Source organism: Rattus rattus, chromosome 4 (genome assembly GCF_011064425.1).
Source record: "Rattus rattus isolate New Zealand chromosome 4, Rrattus_CSIRO_v1, whole genome shotgun sequence".
NCBI classification, from domain to species: Eukaryota; Metazoa; Chordata; class Mammalia; order Rodentia; family Muridae; genus Rattus; species Rattus rattus.
Genome location: NC_046157.1, coordinates 8104130 through 8118237, shown reverse-complemented (window position 1 = coordinate 8118237; position 14108 = coordinate 8104130). Strand labels below are relative to the sequence as shown.

Below are 14108 nucleotides of genomic sequence, written 5' to 3'. Positions count from 1 at the left end.
GAGATCTATCAAACAAAAAACTCAAGCCCCACTTGCCCAAGGACAGATAGCTACCTGGATCGCTGGGGGTTCTCTTGCTTGCTTAAGCTAACAACTGCTTCTATAAACAAGCTTGGTTGCCCCAACAGCACCTAATGTGCTTAACCGCATGTTAGCAGGAGGTACATAGACAGGATGCATATCAGGATGCATGCCTGCCCCTGGCTGGACAAAGGTGGGAAGTAAGTAGCCTTGGGGATTTTACCTTTATCAGTCCCTGACTAATAATGTAATTTGCGGCCATACTATGGAAATCCTGGGTATGAACCTGACGAACACTCATTATCCTGGACAGTGTTTAAAAAGCTTGCTTTAAATGTGGCTCAAACATTGTGGCAATGTTGTTATTCTCACCTGGTGGAGTCAGCATCTTTCAGAGGCCCCCAGAAAGATCAGACCCAAATTCTAAGGCCAGACCTACGCTCCAGGACGCCAGCGCTGAAGGGCCCCCTAGAAGGTGTGTACTCTGAGATGTTCCAAGATTCCCAGGCATGCTTTAGGTCTTGCAGGCTACCAGAGTGAACCGCCATCCCGAGAAAAGCAGGAACTATCTACCAGAGGCCTCCTTTGGTAAGCCATGGTAATTTGCGGCGACATCTCGTCTGTTCAAATCCCAGTACAGGATGAGGAAGGGTTCCACAGCACCTAATACCCTCTTATCCAGGGCAAAATGCAGAACGGTGTCCACCCACCTGGTTCTTGTTCAGATACTGGGAGCCAAAATGGAAATTGGTTGGGCCCAGTTAAAGGTCATAAAGTTTTGTTTGTTTGTCTGCTCTCTCTCTCTCTCTCTCTCTCTCTCTCTCTCTCTCTCTCTCTCTCTCTCTCTCTCTGTGTGTGTGTGTGTGTGTGTGTAGTCTGTTTTCTGGTGTGCAAGCATGGGAGGTGAGGGGGATGTAGGTCAGGCTCAGAAGAATGTATAAACGATGGTTGCCACTCCGTGTTGTTCTGCCCTCCTCTGAGTGCGTGACCGTTCTGTGTTCCGTGCTTACCGGTTTTGTTTTTACTGCCTCTGCCAACACCGACTACCACTAATGCCACTTGCTGGGATGGCTTTGATGGCCAGGCCTCTGCATTTCCTATCTGTAAGCTTTCTTGTCACTGGACTCAGTTTAGCAGGGATTCAAGTATCTTTGATATGGGTGACCGTAAAGCTGTTGTGTGCTCTGCTGTATTGAAAAGCTGACTCTGGAGTGGGTTATGGCTCTCCCTCCTCTAGACCCAAGCATCCTTGTTTAACCTCCAATTGTCCTCTGTCAGGTGGGCCACTTGACTTTGTGACAGGGATAGGAGAGCAAAGCAAAACAACAAAAACTAGATGAGTGGTTTCATTTAACTGTGGAAAGCTTTTGCTAAGATATAAACCTTTGCTCAAGACTTATAAGAACTTTCAGTATCTCAAGAGTTGTATATTTATTGGGTATGGTTTAAAAAACGTATAACATCTGTAACAAAGAAAAAAGTTAACTTAAAACTTGTAACATAGGGGGGCTGAAGAGATGGCGCGATGGTTAAGAAGACTGATTGCTCTGCCAGAGGTCCTGAGTTCAAATCCCAGCAACCACATGGTGGCTCACAACCATCTGTGATGGGATCTGATGCCCTCTTCTGGTGTGTCTGAAGACAGCTACGGACAGTGTACTCATATATAATAAATAAATACTTAAAAAAAAAACTTGTAACATAGGTGGTTGATAGTTAAAAATCTATGCATAGGTAACCTTAAAGGAACCATGTGGTGTGATGGCTTGTCGCCATCTTAGCCACTGTCCCCCGTCAGGATGGAGGCAGGCACACGGCTGGCAGGCACACGGCTGGCAGCCACCTGATAGCATTGGTGAGAATGGATGCCGTGTGACTTCACCACCATCTCAGTTAAAGGTTATGGTATACATGGTATACACAAACCAAACAGGCAACCATAGTCTCCAAGATATTTTGAAATAAGATGAATCTTGTATTATTCTCATCCTGAAAACAATCATTTAAAAAAAGGTTTATAAAAGAATTCGAAAACAATGTTTGTTTAATAAGGTATTAAAACCATACCTCCAGGCATTCATATATAAGAATGTACCTCATGTTGACAGGCAAATGTTGTAATGTAAGAGTCCCCCATGTGGTATTTGTTTTAAAGACATGAAGGGACCGGGAACGATGAAGAGCAGCTGAGGCTTGGCAGCATGGCAGGGTTGGAGTTTCTAAGAGAGCCCACTTGCAATGGCGGACCTCAGCAGTTTTGAACATGCCAATGCCCTATGAGGGCCAAAGAAGCACCAGCCAAAATGAAACAGAACCAGCTGGAGCCTAGAAGACTGGCTGTGTGTGCTGTCCAGGGTGGGGCCAGAGAGGGGACCCAGCCCTTTGGGGAAGTCAGAGGATTGTGAATGAACGACTCCAGACACTGAACGTTGAATTGTTTGCACTGTTGGAGTTTGGTTTTGCTTTGCCCCATTGCGGCTGTGCCATTTCCTCCCTCTTGCAGTAAAAAAGAGTACTTAATTAATTTTTTTTTATATTCTCAGAATCTACAGTAGAGAGATTTTTTTTAACGTTTTTTAAAAGGGAAATTTTGGAGTTTAAAAACTTTAAAAACTTGGGTATTTTCTTTAAATATTTAGATTTATAAGGCTATGGGACATGTTAATTTTATAAAATGATTTATATTATGATGTCTTTATTAATATGCTCTTTGGAAATTTGTTTGTGTTTGGGAATTTTGGGAGTTTCTCTAATATAACAGCCCTAGCTGACCTGGAGCCCACACTCACACAAATATGCCTGCTTTTGCCCTCCAAGTGCTGGAATTAAAGGTGTTCATCACCACTTATTAATAAATGAGTAAATAAATAAATAAATAATAAATACATGGCTAACGAATTAGAGCTGCAGCACCAAACACCAAACACGAGAACCTGGAATATTCCTATCATGTGGTACAGAAAGAAACTAAGCAGTTCGGCAAAGAGCCCTTAGAATGTCTGCTTACCCAGGCTGAGAGACCGACTGAGGAAGGAAATCCAGTCTCAGGCTTTGCCCACTTTGTTACGCATTAGCCATTTAGATGAGAATCCTATAGGAAACTGTGATATTCTGCAGTGTTGCACCGTAGACGGGCTAGGAACGTTCCCGGTCTCCCGACCCACTGCGTTTAATGACTCCAAGTTTAATTCTGATACTAAAAGAACGTCAATTTAACAATTATTTTTTAAAGGTACTAACTTATTGTAAACTGTTAAATATGAAAAGACATTCAAATTTAATAGTTGGCCACCTTATTAAATTACCAAATTCTTGGGGCTGGGGAGATGGCTCAGTGGTTAAGAGCACTGACTGCTCTTCCAGAGGTCCTGAGTTCAGTTCCCAGCCACCACATGGTGGCTCACAACCATCTGTAATGGGATCTGACGCCCTCTTCTAGCCTGCAGACATACACATAGGTAGAACACTGTACACACGATAGATAGATAGATAGATAGATAGATAGATAGATAGATAGATAGATAGATAGATAGATAGATAGATAAATGTTTTTAAAAAGTAATCAAGTTCTTTAATGTGTTCAGAGTTATACTTGTAGTTGTCTGATGTAATTTGTTTGTAGAAATAAGCTTGATTTACCTTCCTGTATAAGTTTTCAAGTTTAAGCCTAAAGCGAGTAACTAAAAACAAGTTTACTTCAAATCATGTATGCTCAATAGATGGCCCTCGAAACTTTTCAGAGATCTGCTGAATATGACATTTGAAATGTTTAACGGGAAAAATGTTCTGCGATAGAAATGCCAGTTGCTAGCAGCTGCCCTAAGGTCCCCAAAGAAGGCAGATGGGGCATGGGCCAGGATTGTAGTGATGCTAACCACTGGGAAAACCTGCCCCATGCCTCACCTGCTGCCAGGGCCCTGGGCTCTGCACAAACTGTGAATGCCGTTGGACTGACTATGTCTTAAGTCAAGGGAGGCCAATTTCCTCAAGTTCCTCATTCACCAGAAAATCTTTCAGACCTTCTGGTCTGGAAGCTGAGGATCTATGCTGTCCTGTGCAGCAGCCCATTGTGCAATGCTGTCCTGTCTAACAGCTGAAGACCTTTGACCTCTGACCCTGCCTCAACCCCCACAAATCGATCAAGACCATCAGAGCCTACTAGGGTAATCATCCAGATAGCTGGTAAGTCTCTGACATTTTAATCAATACAGAGACCATCTGGATGATTCTTCCTGCTATAAAATGATGGCTAACTATAAGGAGAATTTTGGTTTCTTTAAAAACACAGAAACGCTATGTGAGTATGTTTCAGGTAGGGAAAAGAACCCAATAAAGTAGCTAAAAGTCTGGCAACATCTAACTGTACTTTTGTTATCCTGGCAGCAGCGGCAACCAGATTCTTCACAAAGGGGCAGCCACCTTGTTAATTCATTTACTATGCAAAAGTTGGACCTTGCTCTTTCTAGAGCTACTAGGCTTCCTGCTCGGTAAAAGCAGACAAGCTAGCCAGGCTAGCGGGCTTCCTATTAAAGGATGAACAGGTTTCAGAGGTAATCTTTTTACCATTCCTTTATTCAAACGAACTTGCTTTGCGATGACTACCCTCAGTAGTAAGTACTCATGTCTCTGTCAAATGATTTAGAAAGAAAAGGACTTGAGGTCTCTGTGAATTACAAGAGTCTAAGAGAGCAACTTCTGTGGATGTAAAAACTTCGTAAGTTCTGAAGGCAATTAGTTAAGACATATGGGAAATGAGAAAATTCTTAAGAAATGTTTCAGATCTCTTCCTCTCCTTTGCTACTGTTAGACTAAGATTTCAGAAGTTCAGAGTTCTAGCCTCGGTCAGTGGGATTCTGATGAAGTGGTAAAACACTGACGACTACTGCCCGTCACAGGCTCAAGGGTCCTTCGGTTGTCTTCTAAGTGTAGACTTAAAGGTGCTTCTCATTGGCTAAAAATAATCTCTGTTCAATCTATAGATCCAGCCCTCAGGACAGAGAAACAAATGTTCATGCTTTTCAACCCAAACCCATAGCTTTTGCTGTGACCCAGAGGCCTGTATCTCCTGCTGTTTACAGGCATTTGCTGGCTGCTTTTTTAACGATGTGGATTTCAGTACAGATTAATAACAATGATAATAGTACTATATCTAAGATTTTTTTATCTCTTTCTGTAAACTGAAATAATTTGTGTAACTTCGGGGAGTTGTGGGAGTCGTTAAGACTTGAATCTACCTCTCACTCGTCATACAGACTCTAGATAAGTACAGCCCGGTTGCCTCTTTCTGAGGATGGGAATATCCCGCCCCCACCCGTCCTTCTGCAATTCCCTCCACCCCCACCCCCACCCCCATCACCATCTTGGGACTCCTCTCCTCACCTAACCACAAGGACCAGGGTCCTGAAAGCTACAAAATTAAGATTTTTTTTCCTTTAAGTTCCTTAACTTTAACTTCTATCCCTCGTCTATATCTGGTTCAGCAGATTTCCACTTTGCTGACAGATACCACCTAAGTAAAACTGTGGACAAACTGTTCTAAATGACTTCAAGCCCTGGGCTTGCTGACAGCTGAGGTGAACCAGTCCAGCTCCCTTTCTCTTCGGCTGGGTCAGTTAATAAGACGCTTCTGACGAACGTTCCATTGCCGGAATCTCCTTCCTGCCTATGACTAACATTTAAGGGTGGGAGAGCCCAGTGAGATGCCTTGCTTTGTTAAGAACATGTGTTGGAAGAGGGCACTTGGACTTCCCCTTTCTCCAGTACCAGACACAACGTGAGCAATGATGTGCTGTCTCAGCACAGACTCCAACTTAACTGTGGGCCAAAGCAAATATTTTCTTGGGTTTAAGATTTATTATCTTTTTAAATTGCATCTCGGGCTGTGTGTACATGGGTGTTGGTACCCTCGGTTCTCCTACAGACAGTTGTGAGCTGTCTGACATAGATGCTGGGGACCCAGCTCGGGTCTTCTGCTAGACCAGTGCACACTTCTAACCACTGAGTCGTCTCTCCAACCCCAGACTTTTCTGCTTGTAAACTGGATTTCTCCATGTATTTGCAGTAATAATAAAATGAAGTAAAATGTCCCGTATGTCATTTTTTTTTCTTTTTTTTTTTTTTTTTTTTTTCAGAGCTGGGGACCGAACCCAGGGCCTTGGCTTGCTAGGCAAGCGCTCTACCACTGAGCTAAATCCCCAACCCACCTCCTCCCCACCCCCACCCCTCCCCCCGTCATTTTAAACAAACTAGTTTTCAGTACCTGTTTCCAAAAGGAGTAAAAAGGGGGGGGGGGGGTTTGGGCTTTAAAATCTCTCCGGTCACCTTAGCCAGAGGGGAAGTTGCTTTTAACAATGAGGAGGAAGTGTATTGACTACCTCCACCACCTACTCAGAGCTTTTATCCTGGTGATCATGAACAGCAATTAGCAAGGCCCGATTTCTATCTAGACTAATCTAAGACTGTGTACACAGCGGCCTGTCCTGGGGTTAAGAATTGGGAAGTGGGGTCTTCTAAATGCTAACAGCACAGATTGACCTAAATTAACCTCGGTTTACCATTCAAACCTTCCCCTGAAGCTCTAAGTTACCTGAGACCTATACAAGTCCCACAACAGTGTTACCTCTGCTGGCTGCAGTGGTGGTCTAGGTGGGAGACAAGCTTGGGGGCTCCCTCCTGGGCACCTCCCCAGAAGCTCCCCTTCCACCTGTGCTGGTTTTTAAACTTACTCAACCCCATCTCGTCTACAACAGGAAAAGAGTAAAATGCCTGTGCCGGGTTCCAAGTTTACTCTGCATTGTGTAAACAGTGGTCTGTCAAACCCTGCCCTGTCCCAGGAGAATCCATTCTCAAGTAATTTTTTTGACACTCTCTTGAGAAGGGAGGATGACTCTGTACCAGTGTGGACATATCCACTACCACTCACACAGCACAGACTGAAGTAAACACTTAAAACTACAGTGACAATGACCCCTCCCAACCTGTGAGCTGACCATCTAGTATGTACGTCAAGAAACCAACTGGCAGAACTTGCCGCTTCCCCAGAGGCTTCAGCCTGGCTTAGTCCATCTTTTGATACAGTCTACCAGAACTGCCATCTACCCACCACTCTGTTCTCCTACCTGGACCTGCCCATCCACTCATCCAACTGTTCATTCATCTTGACCTGGTCCTGCCCTTTTGCCTGTACAGCTCCACTAGACTCTGTAGCTCAGCTCTGACCCTGAAGCCTAACACGGTATCTGGCCTCTTGCATTTCTATCAGCTCCCCACTCATAGGCCTTCATAAACCTATGAATGCCCTTGCAGTGATCTTTTAATCCTTTTAGTCACTCTATATCCTACTCACATACACACATAGATAGATGATAGACAGACAGGTAGGTAGGTAGGTAGGTAGGTAGGTAGATAGATAGATAGATAGATAGATAGATAGATAGATAGATAGCATATAGATAGATGATAGATAGATAAATAGATAGGCAGATGGATAAATGACAGATAATAGATAGATGATATACAGATAGATGGTATATAGATAGGTGGTATATAGACAGATGATAGATAGATAAATAGGTAGATGGATAGATGACAGATGAGATAGATAGAAAGAGATAGATAGACAGATGAATAGATGACTGTTAGAAAGATAGATAGATAGATAGATAGATAGATAGATAGATAGATAGATAGATAGATAGATATAGGTAGATGGATGGATGGACAGACAGATGGACGGGCGGGCGAGCAGGCAGGCAGATAGATTTATTGTGTGATGTGAAATGTATGACCTAAAAGTCAATGATAGAACTTAAGATGCTAATAAAGGAACCCACGTTTGCTCTGGCTGGGGCAGCCTAAGAAAGCAGGAGTTACCTGGTAAATTACTGCCATTGGAATCACTGTAGCTTGGGAAGTTACTGGCCTCCAATAATCCCCAACACTGTGGAAAGCCACTGTTGCAGGCTACTGAACTATGATTGTGCCATCTTGTTAAAGCATTCTTAGGAAAGATACTTTAATTGCTAAAATTAACTTCTTCCCTTTGCCCACTTACAGGCTGACACATTCCTTATAGATGAAGATTGTCCCTGTTTGAAATCCCCTTTAGCAGACTTCCTCTTCTCCCACCTAGACTACAAGATATACGCTTTGCTGAAATTCTGCCTCTCTGTCTATCTCTGTCTGTCTCTCCGTCTGCCCCACCCTCACCGCCCACACATTCTCGGTATCCTTACCACACAGATGCAGACAGGTCCCAGCACCTGCCATCAAGATCTGCTTAGACTCCATCTGGACTTGGGTAAATGCCTACCTGACATGGACATCTCTACAGATACCTAACTTTGACACAAACCCTGGCTGCAACAGTAGGGCTCTACACTCTCTAGCTCCTATGTCTGGAGCATGAGAAGAAAACCAGGGGAGAATGAAAAGATTTAGAGGGTGAAATAAAAGATCACAACTAAATATCAGATTTCCTAGACTTGTTAATCTGAGCAATCTTGAAGGCTAGCTTCATCCCCCTCCACCAGGCAATGTGAATCCTGCCTCCTTCAACCTTCAGCCCAGCCCAAGGTAGGGAGACTCTCTCACTTCCTGTGTATCTCTGTCCAGCCGATCCCTCCTTCAGGTAGGCCTCCCCATCAATATTTTTCCAAATCCAGGCCCTCTTTGACGTCAAGCTCAAGGTCACTTGCATCAGAGAACTTTGTTAACCAAACCATTTCTTTAACATTTATCTCTTTCATTGCTAAGGAAAGTGATATTAAAACCCCCCAAGGGGTTGGGGATTTAAGCTCAGTGGTAGAGCGCTTGCCTAGGAAGCGCAAGGCCCTGGGTTCGGTCCCCAGCTCGAAAAAAAGAACCAAAAAAAAAAAAAACCCAAAAACCAAAAAAAAAACCCCCAAATGCAGGTCTAGGGAGATGATTCGATTGGTGGAATGCTAATGCTTGCCGAGCAAAGCACAAGAACAAGACTTCCATTCCTATCATCCACACGAACGACTGGGCATAATGGCGTGCTCCTGTAACCTCAGTACTGAGGAGGCAGAGGCGGGCTTGCAAGTCAAACTAGCTTAGTCTGCAAGCCCCAGGTCCCAGTGAGAGATCCTAGGAGATGCAAATCTCTGAGGCAGAATAGCAGAGACACCGCAAGTATGAGGACACTGGAGGTACTGCCAGGACAGAAAGTAACTTCTGTTTCTAAATTAAAATAATAACAGAGAGGTTTAAAACTGGGCATGGTGACTCATGTGGATGACTCCCAGGACTTAAGAGAGAGGAAGAGAACAGAGGTCAAGGCTAACCTGGGCAATAATACAAGATACTGTTCCCAAAAAGATTGGGTGAGGATGGGACAAGAAATAAGTTTGCATGCACAGCAGTTCTGTTCCTTGACCCTCCTCTTATGACCGTGGGTCTCAGACACAAAGAATGCTGTACAGGAAGAAGTTCAGCGTTCCAGCAGGAAGTTCTGGCAAGTCAGACAGGGAAGAGGAAAGAGGAAAGACATGGAGCTCTGCTGCAGGAAAGGAAGCAGCCTCTAAACTAGCAAAGTTCTGGTGGGCTTTTCTGATCAATTCCAAGCCCTACAGTCTTAAGAGGCAGACCGTAATAGTAGAGAGATTAGACATCCACAGAGGAACATCTAAGGATCCCATGTCTGCTGAGGGAAGAGCAAACATCACTGTAAATAGTGCGGTTACTAGATTGGCAGTCTTAGTACCGAACTTGTCTGTCTGTCTGTCTGTCTGTATATCTATCCATCCATCCAGAACTTATCTGTCTGTCTGTCTATCTATCTATCTATCTACCTATCTATCTATCCATCCATCCATCTATCTATCCATCCATCCAGAACTTATCTATCTACCTACCTATCTATCCATCCATCCATCCAGAACTTATCTATCTATCCATCAATCCAGAACTTATCTGTCTATCTATCTATCTACCTACCTATCTATCCATCCATCCAGAACTTATCTATCTATCTATCTATCTATCTATCTATCTACCTATCTATCTACCTATCCATCCACCCATCCAGAACTTATCTATCTATCTACCTACCTATCTATCTATCCATCCAAAACTTATGTATCTATCTATCTATCTATCTATCTATCTATCTATCTATCTACCTATCTATCCATCCATCCATCCAGAACCGATCCATCTATCTATCTATCTATCTATCTATCTATCTATCTATCTATCTATCTATCTATCTATCATGTCTGTCTATCTATCTATTTTGATATGGAGTCTTTATCCTGTCTCAGTCTTCCAGGTGACTGGGACTACACATTCGCACCACTGTACCTGGCTACCAGTTTGCTATGTGCATAAATCAATTTTTTTTTCACTAAATTTATTAACAGAACTTTTTGGCAAGAACACGCCTATCATTTCTATTAGTGTTGAGAAAGCAACATGTCTACTCCTCAGAAAAACTTTAAGGAAGGATTAGGAACCTCATGAAGTAACACGTAGATTCTAGTATATCGCACACAGGCTCCTGTGGCACTGGAGTCATGCCCCACACTTGAGCAGTGCTTTAGGGCCCACCTTGAGCTGTGTGCCATCTCTCCTTTTTATCACAGCACCTCTCTTTTTCTCCTGAATGTCCTGTGATCTGCTGGTCTCTTGTCTAAAATTTCAGGCATAATTGCATGGTTACAAGACAAACCAGAACCCTGTTTCCCTAAATCCTAGGCAGCTCCGTTGTACACACTATTCATGTGGAGAGGATTTTATGGGCACATCACAAAGTTGGCCATGGAATCATTGTCCCTTCTTCAGGGATGTATCTGGAACTCAGGAGCTCAAGAAACATAATCAACCTGGCAGCTTTGATGTGGACATACTCAGCACTGGGGCCCACAATGGAGTCATCTTTCTCTGAAGTGCTATCTGCAGAAAAGAATCCTTACCTGAGAGTTCATTAGGCGAATGGTAGTTTTCGAGCCCACATCCTGTTGGAAGTTGTCGGTAGGGGCCCCATTAAACCTCAGGACTGCATCATGATTATCTGTAAACCACAGGAAATGAAAAATGGGAGTGAGTGCTGGCAACATGCAGGAAATAGGAAAGTAGAGGAGAGATCAAAATACATGATGCCCAGGAGCTATTAACATGTGAGTGCGGTACCCAGTTGAAGCTCACAAAGATGATTATGGGTCTGCTGGCCACTACAAGAGATATGATGTCCATTAATTGTGAAACCCATTCACTGGCATCAGTGTATACAGACACAACAGAAAAATGGACAGGGCTAGCAAGCTACTTATAGCAGAATCCTTTCTCAGTTATCAAAGGAACAAAACACACATTCACTAGGTATCTCCAGTAGAATATATTTCTAGCCCTGCCAGATTATGTCAGTCTTGTATCATATGTCCAACGTAGTCAATGCACTTTGAAACATGTACAATGTTAACACATAGAAGGAATTCAATATGTCACTAAAGACAGCCCTGAAGTATCTGTTCCATTCAGGAACCTGGGGCTCATAGGAGGTCACAAATCTGGTGTGGCAGAAACGGGACAGGTCATAGTACCACTTAAATTCCCAACTGTGAGGAGTTTTTTGTTTGTTTTAAGTAAGTACTTTGTTAGAAATAATATACTTTATTAACTGCTATGAGAGTTTGTGTATGCTTGGCCCAGGGAGCGACTCTATTAGGAAATAAGGCCTTGCTAGAGTAGGTGTGGCCTTGTTGGAGTATTTGTGTCACTGTGCCATAGCTTTAAGACAGTCTTTCTAGCTGCCTGGAAGCCAGTCTTCTGTTTGCCATCAGAACAAGATGTAGAACTCTCTGCTCCTCCTGTACCACGCCTGCCTGGATGCTACCACATCCAGGATGCTACCACATCAAGGCCTGGATGCTGCCTTGATGATAATGGACTGAACCTCTGAACCTGTATGCCAGCCCCAATTAAATGTTGTCCTTTATAAGAGTTGCCTTGGTCATGGTGTCTGTTCACAGCAGTGAAACCCTAAGTAAGACAACTCCGGTCAAGGTCAGACCTAACATCTCAAAAACACATAACTACTTCCTAGTCCCTATGGTTGTTGTTTTGTTGTTGTTGTTGTTTTGTTTTTTTTAAAGCAAAATTAGCAAGACTTGCACATGTTTCTGAACCCTAACACTGACCAATCTGATGGAGGTGAGTCATGATGGTATCATCCCAACCCCAAATTTCTGAGATTCTGTGAGAGCTGACCCCACCCCTACTTGCTCAAACAAGCTTGCGGTTCACTAGCAACATCTGCTGCCAGAGTCCAGCCCCGACATTGGTCTTCTTTCTCCTGTTGGTTCTTCTTTTCGGCGGAGGGTAAGACTTTGTCTTACGAGATATTTGGGGTTGCTGTATAATAATAAGTTTACTTATCTAAGTCTAAGTTACTGTGTTACTGTAGCTGATTTACTTATCTATGTCTAAGTCACTATGCTCTGCTGCTGTAACTGACCTGCCTTCTGTGTTCCTCTGAGGCCAGAAACTGCAGTCTCTGGCATTTAGCTCCTCATTCTAAAACAGCTGGAGATCAAGTAGAGGATTAATTGCTGGAGCCTTTTCCCTTTTGTCCCTATGTCCTTGTCAGGCTACGGGGGAAGTTTAGAGCAATAAACTTCTATTGAACCAAGAGAAGTGAATAGCGCTTGCAGAAGGAAAAACTTCTACATAGCCATATATGCATAATCGTATATAATTTCACACACAGATTCAATAAATGTGCATTTATACATTTCCACTCAAATTCAGCTGGGCCCAGCTTACATGCATTCTCACAATTACATTCTTACACACACACATGCGTACATTCTCACAATTACACAGACATCCATACTTACATATTCATATGGGGCAAAAGATTAAGCATCCGTGCAGAAAGAATTCACTCATTCTGGATGAAAGATGAGCTACAATCTTTATTATATAGAGGAAGAAATCGCTTCTACGCTTTTAATACTAAATGAATTAAACCCAAGTTTGTAAGAGAAAAGGCTTGTTCCTTTTAATAAGACTAAGTCTGCCTTGCTATTGAGAAATGGCCTGTTCAGTCCCATGGAAAGGAAAAACCTGCCTGCTCCTTCTGTTCTCTCCAGCTTCTTTTTTCCTCTTTTCCTCTGCATTCTGCACATTGTTCTCGTATGTTACCTATAGTCTCTAAGTTATTCCTCTCTGCATCTCTTCTCAGCCCAGATCTTATTAGCTCAGTTCTCCTTAGATCAAACCTGACTCTTCAGCTCAGTCCCTCTCCAGCTCAGTCCTTCTGTATCTGTCCGTCTGTGTGTCTTCTCTTTGTCCTCAGCACTTAAACATCTTTCAGAATACATGATCGAGTGTTACAAAGTTCATCACAAGTTCATATGAAAGATCAAAGCATAAATTGAAAAAGAAGTTAACAACTGAGAATGTTTACATGACTATCCATCAGGAGTAATTATCTGGCTAAACATTTATCGCCAGTGTCAGCTCTACAGGTTCACTGAAGGTCTAAAACCATAGTTGTTAGTGAAGATTTGTATAGACAAACCCAGTCAATATTTTATCCTCTGTCCTTGCACCTGTAATAAATTGTTTGTTCTCTACTTATTGCTCTTGATAATTGTTTTTACAACTTCTTGGAATGTGTTCGGAGTGGGAGAAGGTCTGGTTACTATCTAAGAGCAATTAACTGGTGACACCTGAGAACTGGCAGAGCTGTCACTGCAGTTTTAACTATCAGAAAGAGACTTTATAGCAGTCCCACTATAAAAGAACTTAATAATCATTGATATAATTTTAGGAATTCTTATAGGATCATCATGGAGACTAAAGAAGTCATCTACTTGTCTGTATAGCATCACTACAAGATAGTACAACTTCGTAGCTCTGCAGAGATCTGCTCCAAAGGGGTGTGCTATTACTCAATGATGGTTATATATGTCTAATAATAACAACAGGAAAAGCATTTTAATAGCAGGAATCTTTTCCAAAATGAATCCCTTACAGCCTTGCTTAATAAGGGCGAACCAGTCGCAGATTATATAATAATCCGAGGCTGGCCATCTCAGGGTGATCACCTGCTAGTTATTAGC

General features: G+C 42.8%; 1 protein-coding gene across 3 annotated transcripts in view; it reads right to left on the bottom strand.

Moving 5' to 3' along the window:
* St6gal1 (ST6 beta-galactoside alpha-2,6-sialyltransferase 1) overlaps window positions 1-14108 on the bottom strand; it is a 125674-nt gene that overhangs the window by 17785 nt on the left and 93781 nt on the right. For all 3 annotated transcript variants that reach the window (XM_032900031.1, XM_032900033.1, XM_032900032.1), the window contains exon 5: window positions 10956-11053. In XM_032900031.1, coding sequence (XP_032755922.1) covers window positions 10956-11053 — 98 coding nt within the window. The remainder of the gene's footprint in view (window positions 1-10955; window positions 11054-14108) is intronic.